The sequence below is a fragment of the Lepisosteus platostomus genome, chromosome 1, assembly GCF_059453375.1.
Source record: "Lepisosteus platostomus isolate fLepPlt1 chromosome 1, fLepPlt1.hap1, whole genome shotgun sequence".
NCBI lineage: Eukaryota > Metazoa > Chordata > Actinopteri > Semionotiformes > Lepisosteidae > Lepisosteus > Lepisosteus platostomus.
In genome coordinates, this window is record NC_142611.1 from 12,094,401 (window position 1) to 12,110,792 (window position 16,392).

At 39.4% G+C, this 16,392-nt stretch overlaps 1 protein-coding gene across 2 annotated transcripts in view; it reads right to left on the reverse strand.

The window, feature by feature from the left end:
• melk (maternal embryonic leucine zipper kinase) overlaps window positions 1–15,423 on the reverse strand; it is a 24,631-nt gene extending 9,208 nt beyond the window's left edge. For both annotated transcript variants that reach the window (XM_088624446.1, XM_088624437.1), the window contains exons 1-11: window positions 15,108–15,423; window positions 13,501–13,600; window positions 12,382–12,467; window positions 8,070–8,186; window positions 7,277–7,420; window positions 6,675–6,743; window positions 5,528–5,620; window positions 4,026–4,124; window positions 2,748–2,816; window positions 1,987–2,085; window positions 1,426–1,512 (exon numbers count right to left, since the gene is read on the reverse strand). In XM_088624446.1, the coding sequence (XP_088480572.1) occupies window positions 1,426–1,512; window positions 1,987–2,085; window positions 2,748–2,816; window positions 4,026–4,124; window positions 5,528–5,620; window positions 6,675–6,743; window positions 7,277–7,420; window positions 8,070–8,186; window positions 12,382–12,467; window positions 13,501–13,564 (927 nt within the window). In that variant the 5' untranslated portion in view covers window positions 13,565–13,600; window positions 15,108–15,423. The remainder of the gene's footprint in view (window positions 1–1,425; window positions 1,513–1,986; window positions 2,086–2,747; window positions 2,817–4,025; window positions 4,125–5,527; window positions 5,621–6,674; window positions 6,744–7,276; window positions 7,421–8,069; window positions 8,187–12,381; window positions 12,468–13,500; window positions 13,601–15,107) is intronic.
• Between the last annotated feature and the right edge of the window lie 969 nt (window positions 15,424–16,392).

Sequence of the window (16,392 nt, forward strand, 5' to 3'; positions counted from 1 at the left end):
GCACAGACTGGTCACTTTGAACGTTTAAATGAAACAGGATGCTGCCATTTGCACGCGGTGATACATTTTGAGCTTGTCTGCAGAAATTCTCGTGTAACAGACTGGTTGAATAGGGTGCCTTGAAGACATCAAATTGCTTCCCATTTGCTTTCTGTGCTGATAAAAAAAGAAAAAGCATATTGTGAATGCATTTTTGGGGGGCGGAAAGCATTTTACTTAAATTCTGGGACAAACTCTGCCCGTATACTTTACATCTTAGATGTAAAATATTTTAGATACAGACGCCGGAAGCGTTAATATCAGAAAGCATGCACCCATGTCTTTTATTAATGCAAGTCAGCCTTGCAATTACTCTGATAAGAAAAAAAACAGCTAAAAAGGTATAAACTCAACAATATATCCTTTTTCACATCCCACCCCCTTCTGGAGAACGTGAAGTTTCGTATTGTCTGTGCCCTGCTGCCATCTAGTGGTTAGGATAAGAAACTGGGAGTGCTTATTTAATATAGGCTTATGCAACTCCACAGAGATAATAGTAAAATAAAACAAACTGCTGTAGTTTAACAGCTACAAACATAAGATAAAACAAACTGCTATAGAGGAAGAAAAGGAAACATTTTCCTCCCGTTATTGAAATTGAAAAAAAGTGTAATTCCCAGGTTGAGCAACATGTCACAAACTGGAACAAAGTACTCTATAGCCTGTTAACCTCCACTCTATAAAACTTCACATAGCTGGGTAAGGATCCAAAGAAAAAGAATGGACTTTTTTATAAGCGACATGGTTTAGCTTATTTAAAATAAATTTAAAAGGAAATATAAAACATATTACTTCAGATTTAAAAAGTACCCTTTACAAGGAGATTAAACTGACGGCTTAGTCCAGTTTGCTCCATCTCGGCACATACAGTAGAAAAGACAATTGAAAAAAAGATCAGTGTACAATTTAAATCAAGAGATGCTAAGACTGTACAATACACTAAGAACTATTCTTTATACAGGATAGAATGGAAAAAATAGAATATTATCTAAAATGTCATAAGAAAATGTCAACCTAGTCAAGTTGTTGGAGTCGACTCACTGATTTCCTTCAAAAAATGGCTGGATGAGATCCTTGAATCAAATACGTACTGGCAACAAATGAGCTAGTGGCATTTCATTTTTATGTTATGAATATGATTAACTATTGGAGCTAGAGTTATAAGTAGAAATATTCTCCCTCCAGAGGCCTTTTCAAGTTTTTGGAAACAATTTTCAACAAGATCACATTTTAAAAACCTTTCGCCTGAAGCACAGCGAGCATACATCACTTCTAATTTGGCTGCAACAAGGAATTAGATTAAATCAGACAAAGTCTAGGAATACCCCCCTACATTGTGAGAGCCAACGCTTCCAAATGCAAAGAAAGGGGTCTTGAAATGCTTACTTCCGAAACATGCTGAGTCATGCTTGGCCTTGATCGTTTGTAGTACACGGCCATCTCTGTAATGCAGTCCTCATCGATATGACCGAGCTGGGACAGAAAGAATTGAGCATTAGTGCTGGCTGGAACTTCAGGTCTTGCCAAGCCATGAGGATCGGGGTTTGTTGAATCAATAGCACTGAAACTAGTCTGATTCAGCCCCACACTCTTGACAAAGTAAAAGTGAAAATGAACAAACTCAAAACGTGGACAGTACAGTAGTGTTTTCCCATCCAAGTTAACTTTCACTTGGAAGCAAAACCAAGTGTATTTGATTTATTCATTAGACAATAGTTCAAAAATCACAAAGATACACATTGACATTGTTAAAATTGTTAGTCACATGGAAAACTTTCTTCAGATTCAAGAAAGCAAATTTTATAGAAGAAATGATCACATCGAATTTTCAAAAGTTGTGTTTAAGGCGTGTTTAAGGAGTTTTGCAAATGAAACCATACAGTCAGCACAATCAAGCAAAAAAGTCTTCTAGGAGAGAGGTGTAGCTCTGAAGATGAAGAGACTCACTGGCTGTTTGCTGTGCCATTCTACTGGACTGGTGTAGCCCTCCATCATCCAGGGGTGATTCAAAAGCTGCCTGACTGTGATGCGCCTCTTTGGGTCCACCTAGAGGACAAACAGGGAAACTGAGGTTTTTACTTCCAGCCAAGCACGAAAGAAAACGTTTTCTTTCTAAAGAACACTGGTCTGACAGGTGATCACCAACTTCTCAGAGACCTAAAGCAAACCAATACATAATTCTTTTGTTTTATGCTCAATACTATGATTTTTCTATAGAGCAACTTTGTTACAACACTATGCAAAACTGTATAGACAGGTTTTAATGATTAAAAATACAGAAGCTAAAAGGAAAGCAAAAAACATGAAGGAAATTCTATACCAACTCCGTCATCTATAAAGTTCTAAAGATTAGCTGCATTTAATTCCCCATGAAATATCCATAATACATACCAAGGTAGTACAGCCTAATCTTAGAATATACATTACAATTGCTGCAATAAAATGGCTCTATTAAGCCTTATAAACTATAGATGGTTTGTGTTAAATAATAAAAATGTGCTAAACGTAAAGGACTTTCCAACAGAAGAGTAAAAAAAAATAAAGCAATACAATAAACAACAGCATACAATAAAGTAATAAAGAAAAAGAGAGGAATTTCTTACAGCAGTGGCAGGTTTATTCCTACACCAAATTCCTAAGAACTGCAGCACAGCTAGATGACTAAGCAGGACAAATACCCAGAGCCTCTGAAACACAAGCCAGATTACCTGCATCATCTGGTTGAGAAGCAGAACGCTGCCAGGAGAGAGCCAGCGGGGGTTGTCGTATTTTCCTCTCTGAAACGGCACAAACAGCAGACTTACGAACTAGAAAGTAATGGTATTTTTTCCCTTTTTGACAATGTGGCAGTTGAGACACTTTCATCCACCTGCAGAAAAATCGTCATGGAAACAGGTAGCGTGTATAATTGAGTGCTGCAGAAAGAGCAACCATCACATTGTTACCGTGATAAAGCATGGTTGCAGTTTACCAAGAAAACTCAACTATATTTGTACTCAATTGTACTTCTTAAAATGACAATAGGGCCTTCACGTGGGTAACACCTTCAAAGACAACTGCACTGCCAGTTTATCTTGGGGGAAAACTACCACCAAGAAACAAGTCAAGTTCTTCTTAAAGAGAAAAATTTAAAGTTACAAAATAGCTACAAACTTAGCCTTGTTAGCAGAAGTGTGTCTAATTTATGCTGACACTGACAAAGCAAGGCATCTCATTTCATTCCTGAGTGAATTACCACACTGGTTTCAGACTGCTACTCAGTCCAGTGCTGCTATAGTCCAGTTTCACGCTTTAAGAAGAAGCAAAGGATCGAGAAAGCACAGCAAACTGCTCAAATTACTTTGTTCATTAGGAGAGAAAAGTCCATTATCTTATTACAGAGCCACGTATCAGTGTTCTCCTATGCATCATGAGGTCATCCTAACACACGAGCATTACCAGTCTGTAAGAGTGTGACATGAATTCAAGCGCAGGTATGATAGTGTTTATCTTGTCTAATTACCATAGCAAGCCATGTCATAGGAATTGATTGCCGTTATTATGATAGTTAGGTTTTGTTGATTATCAATAAAAATTAAGGTAGTCTACCTGATCAAAGAAACCATGTTGAGTAAAAAGATTTTTAGTTACCACTTGATATTAACTCTGCTCTACTGAAACGGAGCTACATCTCCTCTCTGTGCCTTTTTCTATATGAACAATGGCAGGAGGCATATACTTGTCTGTTTTCCACTTTGAACTGAATTCTAGTGTTATAAAAGGGGGTGGGTTTAAAGAAGAGACAAAAATGTACTAGGAGTTCCCGGTTCTGGGCAACCTCTTATAGTGTGGAAGAAAAATACCTGAGATACACATGCAATACAAAGCTAGCTTAATTTACAAATGCTTGGTAGAGCATCCCAGAGAACTTGATGGGCGGGAACTCCAGTTTTGCCTTTGTGTGAAATAGAAGTCGCTTGCGCAAATTCGAGGGCTGAAGGACTCACTGTTATTTTCTTGTAGAGGACCATCATGTTGTCGTCATCAAAGGGTAGGTACCCGCACAGCAGGGCGAAGAGCAGCACTCCCATGCTCCACACATCAGCCTGGGAGAGGGCACAGCCGTCACAATGGGCAGATATGGGCAGCCATATCACCCTGCAACTCACAACTGGCAGCCCACTGAAGCTAAGCAGGTGTGAGCCTGGTCAGTACCTGGATGGGAGACCTCCTGGATGGGAGACCTCCTGGGAAAAACTAAGGTTGCTGCTGGAAGAGGTGTTAGTGGGGCCAGCAGGGAGCGCTCACCCTGCGGTCCATGTGGGTCCTAATGCCCCAGTATAGTGACGGATGAGACGTAAAACCGAGGTCCTGACTCTCTGTGGTCATTAAAAATCCCAGGGCGCTTCTCGAAAAGAGTAGGGCTGTAACCCCGGTGTCCTGGCCAAATTTCCAATTGGCCCTTACCAATCATGGCTTAATAATCCCCCTCTATGAATTGGCTACATTACTCTGCTCTCCTCCCCACTGATAGCTGACGTGTGGTGAGCGTTCTGGCGCACTGTGGCTGCCGTTGCATCATCCAGGTGGATGCTGCACATTGGTGGTGGTGGAGGGGAGTCCCCATTACCTGTAAAGCGCTTTGAGTGGAGTGTCCAGAAAAGCGCTATATAAGCGTAAGCAATTATTATTAATTATACCAGAACTACAGCCAGGGGGCACCGCTGTTTCACCAAACATCTCCCATATACACCTGGCTTAGCAAATGACATGGAGCCCCAACTGCGTATAGTGTAACATCACTAAAAGTCACTGTGTAGGTTTACACATGACCCTGAGCAAAAGGTTGAGCACAAGGTTCCCATACTTGTGCTGTGATCCTAATATCTAAACCTTGCTTATCTGCTTTCCTTCCATTGCAGTTCTGCAGAGTAGAATGGCTGCGATCAAAACGAAGGAAATGCCAAACATGAAATGTCCAGAAACACGTCCATTTATTTAATCAGACTTTTTAATCAGTAGATTTCCATTACTGGCACTGCAAACCCAATAAAATGCATTGGGGGGAGCTCTGCTAAAGAACATTTCAGCCAACATAAGAACAATGTGCTCCGTGAAGTGAGCATGCAGCTAATTACGATGGCTAAAATATCTGAATGCACTGTATCTAATTGCCTAACGCAGGACACTGAAGGCAAACATACCCTCCATTTCAGTTTTTTTTTTAATATACAACACCTGTTGCAGTTTCGTCTTTTAATATTTGTTCTTCAGTGACATGGCCAGGAGTGCCCAGAATTTTGCCAGCCAGTGTCAAAACACAACGTGCAAAACTCTGACTCTGGGATTAAAAAAAAAAAAGAACTGACATGGAGCCTCAAAAATCGTGAGGAGTTTGTTACACGCGGTATCCAGAGCTGCACTGTAATATCTCGGAACAGACAGCTGGTGTTTTTCCAGCCCAGTGGGGCCCCTGCAAACTTCAAAGCGACTTGTGAGGAGTCCGCACCTCAGAGCCGATGTAAGCTTTGCCTTGGATCAGCTCTGGGGCGGCGTAGGCGGGGCTGCCACAGCAGGTCATCAGGTGATACTCCAGGCCGCCCTGCAGCAGGAAGTGAACCAGCGTTAGGTCTGGGGCGTAAAAGCAGACCCCAGGACATTCGGAAGGGGTGCAAAACAGGGATAACAAAGTTCTGTCAAGAACAGGGCTCTGTCAAAACTCTGCAGAACTTCCATTATAGAGCAGGAAAGGAACAGGGAGCGTACTGGTCAGCGTGGCATTACCAAGCAAAAATAAAGATCAATTTTCCTAAAAAGGTCAAATGAAACCAGGGGACACATTTGTTAACATCTGCAGAGTGCAGGTGGAACAGGCGAAAACCCTAACCGTATCGCTATGATGCCAGACACATATTACATTTTACTCACATCTTGTAGTGCATAAAAAATAGGCCTGACAACACAAAAACAATTCCAAAGCCTGTGAATGATTTTACCTACTTTCAGTTCAGTCCAACCAAAGGATACCACCTCTGGAACAGCTGAGTAATCGTTACAAAATGCACACGAGCGGAATAACATCTTTCCGAAATTAATGTAATAACCTGTACATAAATATGCAATGATTTTTGTGCTCACACATATGCCAGTTAATGTACAGCACTGCATTTCTTTCTGGCAAATGCACACAATGGTCAAGACGTATTGTGAATCCTAATGCAAGACTGTAACCTGTTCAATCTAGAAGTTTTTTTGTGCAGATAAAGAATGAGCAATCTGTTACATGAGTGTTATTAAAGTACTGCAGTTGGGTTAATTTTCAGGCAATTAATCCAGTGTATCTCAAATCTGAGCCAGTTAATAATCTGTCAGTTTTAAGAAATGTTGATGTTTAAATGATGATTAAATCAAAGATCATCCAAAAATCATTGTTTTAGTAATCAATTGATCTTTTAAATAAAGACAAAAAACCTAAAAGTAGTATTTTTAAGGATTTGTTTTAATTTAGGTGAAAATATTTATCTTTCTTTAAGGCAACCATCATTTTAACTTGCTTTATACACTTTAAAATGTTTTTTTGCAAACAGGTGTCCCTGTATACTGCAACATCATATTCATATAAAATAAGTTCAGCATTCTTTATAAAGAAAACCTACCTTCGGCTTTGCACACAGACCAAAATCAATCAGCTTTAGATTCCGGTTTTCATCAATGAGCAAGTTTTCCTGTAGAGAGCAGAGAAAGAATGAAGATAAAGCAAAAAGCAGAGAAGATTAGTTTACAGAAGCTACGCCTAACCTGTGTTTTTAAACTGATAATCAGTTCTCCTGATTATCTCCTGATTACAGTGATGTATAAGGAGTGAAAGTTCAAGTGTCATGTCATTTCGTGGCTTTCTTACTGCTAAATTACATTTTAAATCCCTCTCTACTTGAAATAGACATTCTGACTCTTCCGATAAAAGCAATTCCTGAAAAAAAAATTAGAAATAGCGTGCAGCTGAAGACTGGACTGGAGAGAATTCAGATATAAAGATGGAAAGGGGACAGAGTCATCCCTCTTCACAACCACTTTTCCCAATTCATATCCACTCCACGTCTCTCCTCCTGATGTACACTTGTCGACAGTCAACACTTCCACATTTTCTACTGCATTACGTATTGCATCATCATGAAGAAGGAGGACAGTAGTATAGAAAATACAGGACAAATTACAGTAATTACAGGACACAGCTGCACTGCCCGCCCCCCAAGCTTACTGGTTTAAGGTCCCTGTGTGCAAAGCCCTGGCTGTGAACATAGGCCATGGCCGATACAATCTGGCGGAAGAATATTCTGGTTTCATCTTCAGACAAGCGATCCTTCGCGATGATGTAGTCAAAGAGCTCCCCTCCAGGGCAGTACTGCGGCACAGGAAGGAACCGTTCTTAAACCATCACAGAAGATGAAATATAACTCTGCTTGCATAAACCATGGCTTGAGGTGAGCTAAAGAGTACTAGTATATTTAGGTAGAAAAAGCATATCAGTCAATATTAAGGAAATACAATACAATCTGAATATCAAAAGCAAGCTATCTAGAAGTGAAGTGAGGATGGCCTGTCTGTGTCATGTAGTTTCAGGTAGTGGTTTTTTAGTTGTCTGTCTTTTGTTTAAGTACTGCTGTAGCTAAAGACAAATCCTTGGGTCATGCACATACAAATCTGTCAGTTGAGATTTTCTTTGAACTGTAATCTTTTTAAAAATCATACTAGGAAGAAGCATTGAGGTCTGGTTTCAGAGGGTAACCAGTGCCCACCAAAGCCAAAATTCGTGGCAGCCGAGGTCTGTGAAACCACTGCTTAAGTAAAACACCTTACAAATGGCAATGTTACAGAACAAAGTAGATTTTTTTACAACAACTGCCACTGGATATTCATAAACATCTGATATTATCACTCCCTTCAGTGTACTATTAGGATGAATGAATATTCTATTGTGCTGCACATGACAATTGTGGTATATCCAAGGATAGGTACTTCTTTGTAAATGGGGAAAAAAATGAGCTTGTCACCTCCAAGATCATGAATATCTTCTTTGTCGTCTCTATAAGATGGTACAGGCGGCAGACATGCTGGTGACTGAGGTTCTTCATGGCCTCAATCTCAGTCTTCACACGGGGCAAGTCATCCTACACACACAGCACCAGACAGACCAGCTTTTAGCACCTCAGCCTTTTTTACGCAGATGCTGTGATAATGGCACAGTAGCTCAGAAATCTGAATTAACCTGAACTGTTTCAACTTGCATTCCAACAAAAGGAAACATAGAACATTTTATTTGAAGGTGTAAATAACCATGGGTCCTAAAATTATAAAAAATTAAGCCTGTTCAAATGACTGCTATAAATTTAACTGTGACATTTCAGGTGTTTTCTTGAGGACTAGACTATGCTCCTGCTATTCAGTAGTTACAAGCATTCAGCAGCAATGGAAGTAGGCTCCAGTTCCATAGCAGCGAAAGCCATGTCGGGTTTTCAGAGCTGAAGGGATTTGTACAAAATAATATAAAACAGTGACACTTTGGCTAAGGATCTACGCCTGTGCCTGGAAGGTTGCCGGTTCAAATCCCGTTGCCGGCAGAGAAATCCTACTCTGTTGGGCCCTTGAGCAAGGCCCTTAAGCCCAGCTGCTCCAGGGGCACCATATAAATGGCTGACCCTGTGCTCTGACCCCCAGCTTCTCTCTCCCCGTCTGTGTGCCTGGAGAGCGAGCTGGGGTATGTGAAAAGACAAATTCCTAATGCAAGAAATTGTATGTGGCCAACAAAGTGATCCTATTTTATCTTATTTAAATCAGGAACGGTTCAAAATCACTATGCAAGTGGAGTCTTTTTGCCATCCTCAACACAGGTAACATGTTTTCAACAAAACAATATGCCTTAAAAGTTGTAAGGGAGGAAAGTCCATGGGGGAGACATTCAGTGTCACACTGCTGAGCTTTACCCACAGGCATAAAGCCTTGGTTGAGCACTAATTGGCATCTCCTGGATATGTTTCAGAACCTGTTGTGGCTGGATATACAGACTTATTTACAGAAGGAACAGGGGATCAAATATACTACACCTAAGATGTTAACAAGGACATACAGCTGTAGTGTAAACTAATCCTTTAGCTGCTTTGAAATAATTTATTCTTCAATGCATAATAACACACAGAAAACAGCAAAATCAAAGAACATCAAAATCCTTATACACTCCATACAAACCCTAAGGGAACAGATCCGCCCAAGTTTTCATTGCACACAATCTTGGATGGCTGCAGATATCTTTGCTGATTATTAGTGGAAGAAAAGAATCACAATACATCTTTGCAACAACAAAAGATCTAAGTTTGCTTCTGGCAGTTTTGGATCCTTATGTAAAATATTCTCAAACATTTTAAAAGACATCTTCTAATTCCAGGTGTGCCGTCATTGTTTGCTGGCAGAAAAAGTGAATTCTGACATCTCCCAATGCAGTGCAAAAGTAAAAAAAAAGTGCTTAAAATGTATTTCTGTGCTGCTCAATAAAAACAGAGCAAAAACAATCTAAATGGTGACACAAATGTTTACAACATACAGCATGTGATCCATTCAGATCCACCATCATAGTAAAAAACACCCTCCGTATGGACGTCAATGTACAGTGCCAAAAGTCTGAGAACCCCCTACTGATTCTGGAGACCTAAAACACAATTAGATCTTCAGAAAATAAAAAATAAGATGGGGGAGAGGCATTCAACCCGTCTTGGTGCTTTGGAAGTTTAGTAGCTAAATTAATCTAGAATTACACCCAGCTGTTTCTTTAAGGAGCCCAGAGTCTGGGCATCAACCAACTCCCTCCGAAGGAAATCCAGTGACCCACAACTCTTTATTATCCCCTGGGGGGAATTTGTTGTACAGAAGACTCCAGCAGTCAAACAAGACAATGAAAACAATCACCAACAAATGATACAGTACAGCAGAGTAAAGGAGTGTTTCCTACTCCCCGTCCTAAATGAATTTAGTTTCCAATTGTGACTCAGTGTGCTTGTTTCACAACTGAGAGGGATTGTGAATTCCTGCATCACATCTCTCCTCACTCTCCTCTGATCTAGACTGAACCCTCAACCCATCCGCTTAAGACAGTCCCTTGAGACCAGGAATCATGTTTGGTGTTCTTTGAAATCTTCTGTTATGTATTTACAGTGGTAGGGTGACCAAAACTGAACACAATAGTCAAGATGAGGTCTAACTAGTCCATGGTACAGCTTAACCATAATTTCCCTTAATTTAAATTCCATACTTTTTGCCGAAGCTCTCTGCTAGCCTTTTTATTGTTTCTCTACAAAGTCTTTTTGAGGACATAGAAGAATCTACAGTGCAACACCTAGATCTCTTTTGTATGCAAGGTTCTGCGGTTCAGAAGCACACATTCAATATGTATAGTATACAGTGTGTTTCCACTGCCAGTATGGAACACTTTGCAATTATCAGTTTTGAAAGCAATTTGTCTAGTGTCAGCCCAGTGCATGGTTTTATCCAAGTCTGTTTGCAGCTCAACTGCTGCTGTTTTCTTTGTCTCTCCACCTATTGTAGTTTCATGAGCAAAATGGACTAGTAATTTACCTAGGATTCCTGTGACTTTCAATTTTAGAATCAATCTTTTAAGAGGGACCCTATTACACACTGGACCCTAGAAATCTAAACATATCATGTAATTTGCATTATCCATTATCCTTGTTGAAGGAATTAACTTGCTCAAATTAATTGCTTTTCCAGGCCCTTAATTACCAGGTATTCTTCTAATTGAGATCCATTTCCAAAGCTTTACCAGCAAGAAAAGAAAGACTGATTGGTCTATACAAACTGATTCAGTTTTGCCCCCATTGTTGTGGATTGGCGTAACATCCACCGTCAAATAGATGTTTCCCCCTCTCATATCAGATTCTAAAAATTCTGGCCCCTTCTCCCTTAAATAACCGCTTGAAGTCAATGAGAGGTTTCCTTGCATGTACAGCTCATTTCAGATCCTGCCTTAACATTCCAACAGGGTTTCGGTCTCAGCTTTGACTTGGCCAATTCAAAATGTGAAATGTTTTCTTTAGCTGTTCTACTGTAGATCCACTTGTATGTTTAGGATCATTGTCTTGCTACATGATCCACTGTCAGCTCAGCTCCAGCTGATGGGCGGGCGGCCTCACTTTCACCTCCAGAATTTGCTGACCCAACACTGAATTCATGGTTCACTCAATGATGGCAAGCCCTCTAGTTCATGAGACGACAAAGCAAATTCTTCCAGTAGTCCTGTGGGTCTTTTAGGTGCTTGTTGGCAAAGTTCAGACAGCGAGAAATGTTCATTTTAGCAGTGGTAAAACTTGAATTCACTAATTATATTTGGGGTTTACACACGTTCTCAGCACTGAGAGTCTAAGGATTTCAAGAGTTCAGGCGATTGAAGAGCATTTTCAAACAGCGAATATTAAAAGCAACTTCATATTTAGGGAAGAATACAGTTTAACTATGTCAGCTGCATTACAGAATGATCCTCTCCCATCCCCTACTGGAATCACCAGGGACTGGTAACATTCCACACAATCGTGCATCCTTTTTAAAACCATTTTGCTGAAGATAAAATATCACAGTGGAGGGGGTAGGTTCCGTGCCTTTTATGTTTATTTTTTCCTGCCAGCAACAACCAATGTAACCTCACACATGTCTACTAATTCCTCCAACCACAAACGTTTTCACAAACCTGGAGAACGACTAATTAAAGCATCTCAGACCCACCTATCCCCGATCAGAAACCACATATTAACGGTTAGGGTTGTGGCAACTCAAAGCCTATCCTGGAAGCACAAGTCGTAAGGTGTGACTATTGCCTGGATGGGACACCGGTCCATCGCTGGGGCACATATACAGACAATTTAGAAATGCCCATCAACCTAGCCAGTAGGTCTTTGGGAGAAGAGAGAGATAGGATAGATAGGATAGATAAGACTTTATTGATCCTGAAGGGAAATTGATGTGTTAAAGCAGTGCAGCCCAAGACGAGCAAAAACAGACATCAGAATAGACTAAAAATTATACAAAATAAATCTAAAATACATAAATAAAAATAAATACATACATAATCTCGCCCTAGTGAAAGCCCACACAAACATGGACAGAGCATGCACAACCCCAACAAGGTGCCGCAGTCCGGGATCGAACACAGGCCTCAAGCTAACATACAAAACACTGTACGGCCTATACACTAAACACTCCATTCAAACAATCCTCAAAACAAATGTAGGCTGGTCATAGATTTTCTCCAACAGAGTGTGGACCAATTTAACTCAATTAATTCAATGGAGGCGAGAGACCTACCCCAAGTTCCTTCTTGTCCATTATTTTTATTGCAACCTTCTCCCCTGTCAGAATGTGTCGGCCAAGCTTCACTTTGGCAAATCCACCTGTTACAATCAGTAAGGAGATGAAAACAAAATTGAAAACGGTGAGACCCTGCCTGTCCACATCCCCCACCCCAACACAGACAAATACCTCACATTCTATATCTAATTATATTTTAAAAAATGGTCCAACCTGATGACTCAAGTCAAAGACATTGAAGTCTGTACTCCAAACAGCAAACTGCGGTCAAATTATGGTGAACATTTGTGCAAAAAAAAGCCTTAGCAGTGGTGCTTTAGCTCAGAAGCAACGTTTCAAACCACACTCCATACAACTATAACAGCAAGCATTGTCTCCGCGCTAAATTTAAAAGCATAACTTTTGCCTTAATGAATGAATACTAAACCAGAATTATCAGCACTACTTCAATCTTTAATTAATGCATTTAAATAGAGTAAAGATATCACTATCTATTACTTAAATATTTTTTTCTTATTGAAGGTATCATGTCATTCTCATGGAATTACAAGTTGAAGGCCCTCGTATCTATGGTGCCCTAAGTCTTTCAACACCTTAAAACTTGTCCCTATATACGGCAACACAGAGGCAGTAGAGGTAGCCAAGCACTCGTGCAATTAGAAAATTAAATTGAGGAGAAAACTGAATTGGAGTGAAACACAAAAAAATGCAATATGAATTGGAGAAAATTTTGAGGAAACAGCAGGGATGAAACATTAAATGGAATTATAATGCGTTTTCTTGCCCAGGTGCTCTTGCACATAGAGATAACTGCTTTTCAAGTCTGGTAGAGGGAACATACATAATTCCTAGGATTTTACAGAGGAATAAACAACAAGCAGCAAGAATCTTGTTTCTTAACTGGACAGAGCTGAGCCACCCAAGCTCAGTAAGAAAAAAAGCTACCGATTTAAACCATCACAAAGAAATATCTTGTGTTTTGGTACCACAAATATCAATCAACTCATCATTGCTACCTTAATCTTATAACTATTTTCTTCACATATTTAGTCTTTCAGTTTTTCTAAATTTGATGTTATACACAGAAATTATGGCTGGGCCACACCGAAGCCCTACCTGTGCCAATGGTCTCATACAGCTCATAGTATTTGAGCAGCTCTGCTGAACTGTCGGCAGACATCCTTCTGGAAAGACTTGACTCCGGAAATATTAGAAACTGAAACACAAGCAACAATTTAAATTATTTAAACATACAGGATGGTAGTAGAAAAGGAACTGTCAATACTAACATAATCGCTACTTTAATTCAGGAAGCCATTAACTCCCACAACATGTACAAAAAGTTAACCAGCATATGGCATATTCATCAGTTGGACAATTATGTTGTCGCAAAAAACACCAATGTAAGGATCTTAAGGAAGCTGAAATAAAAACTATAGTCTGAGATCAATTACTCATTGTATACTACAAAAATCTAAAACAAATGAGCCTCAACAAAATAGCATCAAAATAGTGTTGAATAGGATTTAAAGCCATGTTGTCAAGTACAGAAAAAACAATCTAAAAAAAAGAACAAAACCTCACAATTTAATTCACTCTCTTAGATTGTAATCAAACAAGGTTCCTGACCTAATAACCTCTTTCACACACCTTTCACTGGTGCTTGTAATGAGCTGAACTAACGCAGATCTGCCAATAAAAAAACCAGTTTAAGCAAAATGAGCCCTGGATCTTTTATGTTATACACATGTCTTAAAGAAAATAATGTAAAAGGTAAGCAAGGTATCATATTCGATACTCTGGGGTGGTGGTGCTGCTGGACACTGTAAATTTAAACTCTCTTACAAAGCCATATTTATTTCAATGAACGCTTGTACTTTATCCTTCTACAGTGTGCGTGCTTCTATCTTGCCTGCTACTGTAAACCAGCTTATAAGTCAGGTTTAGCATAAATCGCTTCTTAATAAACCATTATGACTTGGATGCTGCGTGCTTCCGTTGTGTAACTTTGTAAGTCTGCTCTTTGTCAAAATGGAAAACCCAAGCCTCACATTTCTGTTATCCTGCTGTCTGACAAAAGACCAGACGGATCTGCTTAGACTCAGATAAGATGACTACGGGCTCCAGGGTGAGACGTGAAGGTAAGTCAGTGAAGTATAAGGGCAAACCCATGGTAGTCTCCCAAACACGAACAAAAAAATACCTTCGCCCCCACATGAACAATAAAATGGCAGGACGAGGTCACGAGGTGGCAGCCCAACCACAGAAATGGAATAAGCGATACTGGAATAAGAGCCCGTCACAAAAATATGTATTTGGTCTCTCGTTTTCAACTTAAATCAGGATCTAGACTACGATGATAACACCGTATATCAAGACAAACATTTTAAATCATAACACTAAAAATCACAGCTCTTCCATGCAATTATAGCGATATGCGAAAAGTGCTCAGCGCGACTTTGTATGTGGTCTAACAACTGAAAATCTGAATATGTCGCTAGGGCTGTCATTAAAAGCAGACGTAAGGACTAGTAACATGTGGAATCCGATTACTTCTGTATTTATAAACTGACTGAATTTGCGTTTAAATAACTTTATTCTAAACCAATTGGGTGTCGTGTTACCCCCCTCCCACTGCTTTCATAGGACTGAACACGCAACGAACATAAGTTACAACAAAACAATTAAAAAACAAAGAAATATAAGTAGCCAATTCAACTGACCTCGGTTTCTCAGATCGCCGTTTTAAGTATAACACTCGGATGCTGACAATGATGTTTCAGTCCAATTACTTTGTTTCCATTTGTGCAGAAATACATTAACCAGCACAGGTCAAACGAAAAGCAAAAGATATAATGTCCCCAAAGCCGCTTCACTTACAATTACCTTTCTGCCTCAAGCACATATATATATATTGTTAATAACTTTTTCACAATAACTACAGCTCGTATTTTTACTGCTGAACACAAACGAGGGACGTTGTTTTCTTGATCAGAAATACAGTCAAAGTTTGAATTTCCCTCAAGATGACGTACTTCCGTTTTCCGGACTCTATCGTCCAATTAAAAAGCCTTTCATAGGGAGCTGGCTCAGTTCAGTATCCTTGCGCTCTCTGGGTACGATTTGTAGCTACAGGAATTCCTCTAGTTAAAACTTAAGCACAATAAAAGTTTCTGTAATCTTTTTTTTTCATAGAGTTTTGTTAGTAACTGTAAACAAAAACACGTAATTATATTAATCTCTGAATATAATGGAATTTCTGATAAAAGGTGGGCAACGCTGTAATTCTTTTTAAGCAATAGCGATATTTTATAATAGTGATTTTGTATAAATGCATATTAAATCAGTGTTGATAACAATTTTCTCTCTCAATTCAAAGCCAAACTTCGAGTTCTGTCATTTAGGTCCTAACTAAACAATATCAAAAGATAGATTTACAAGAAAATTAACACTAAAACAACTTAAAAAGATTTACTAATTAAATGAAACATTATCCTGTGTCCATATTGTGATACACCTTTAATAACAGAAAAAGAGTCTATCAGAGCTTATACTGTCAACTTTATAAAAGATAATAATTTATCTTAATAAGAGAAGAAGAATAATATCGCATTAAAGCCAGTTAATAATGTTGGCAAATAAAGTACTGCAAAGGAATAAGTAAAGGTTTATTCCTTGCTAAAAAGAGAAGAAAAGAAACACACCCGAAGAAGGCTCCACAGCTGAAACGTTGTGTTTCTTTTTCAGCACAGAATACACCCTTACGTGTTTGCCTCTGCATACTGACGCAGCTACCCACTTGAACTTCTTGAATAAAGTACTGCCATCTTGTAGACTAATCTCTGGAATCTCAGAAACTAAGCAAGGCTATGCTTGGTCAGAGCTGGGATCCCTGAACTCCGGGGAAAATTAGGTTGCTATCATAAATTGTGCTGCTTGACTAATAAGTGGCATTCTTCCATATGGAGAGGGATCGCTAGCTATGCCCCTGTAATGATAACTCAAGAT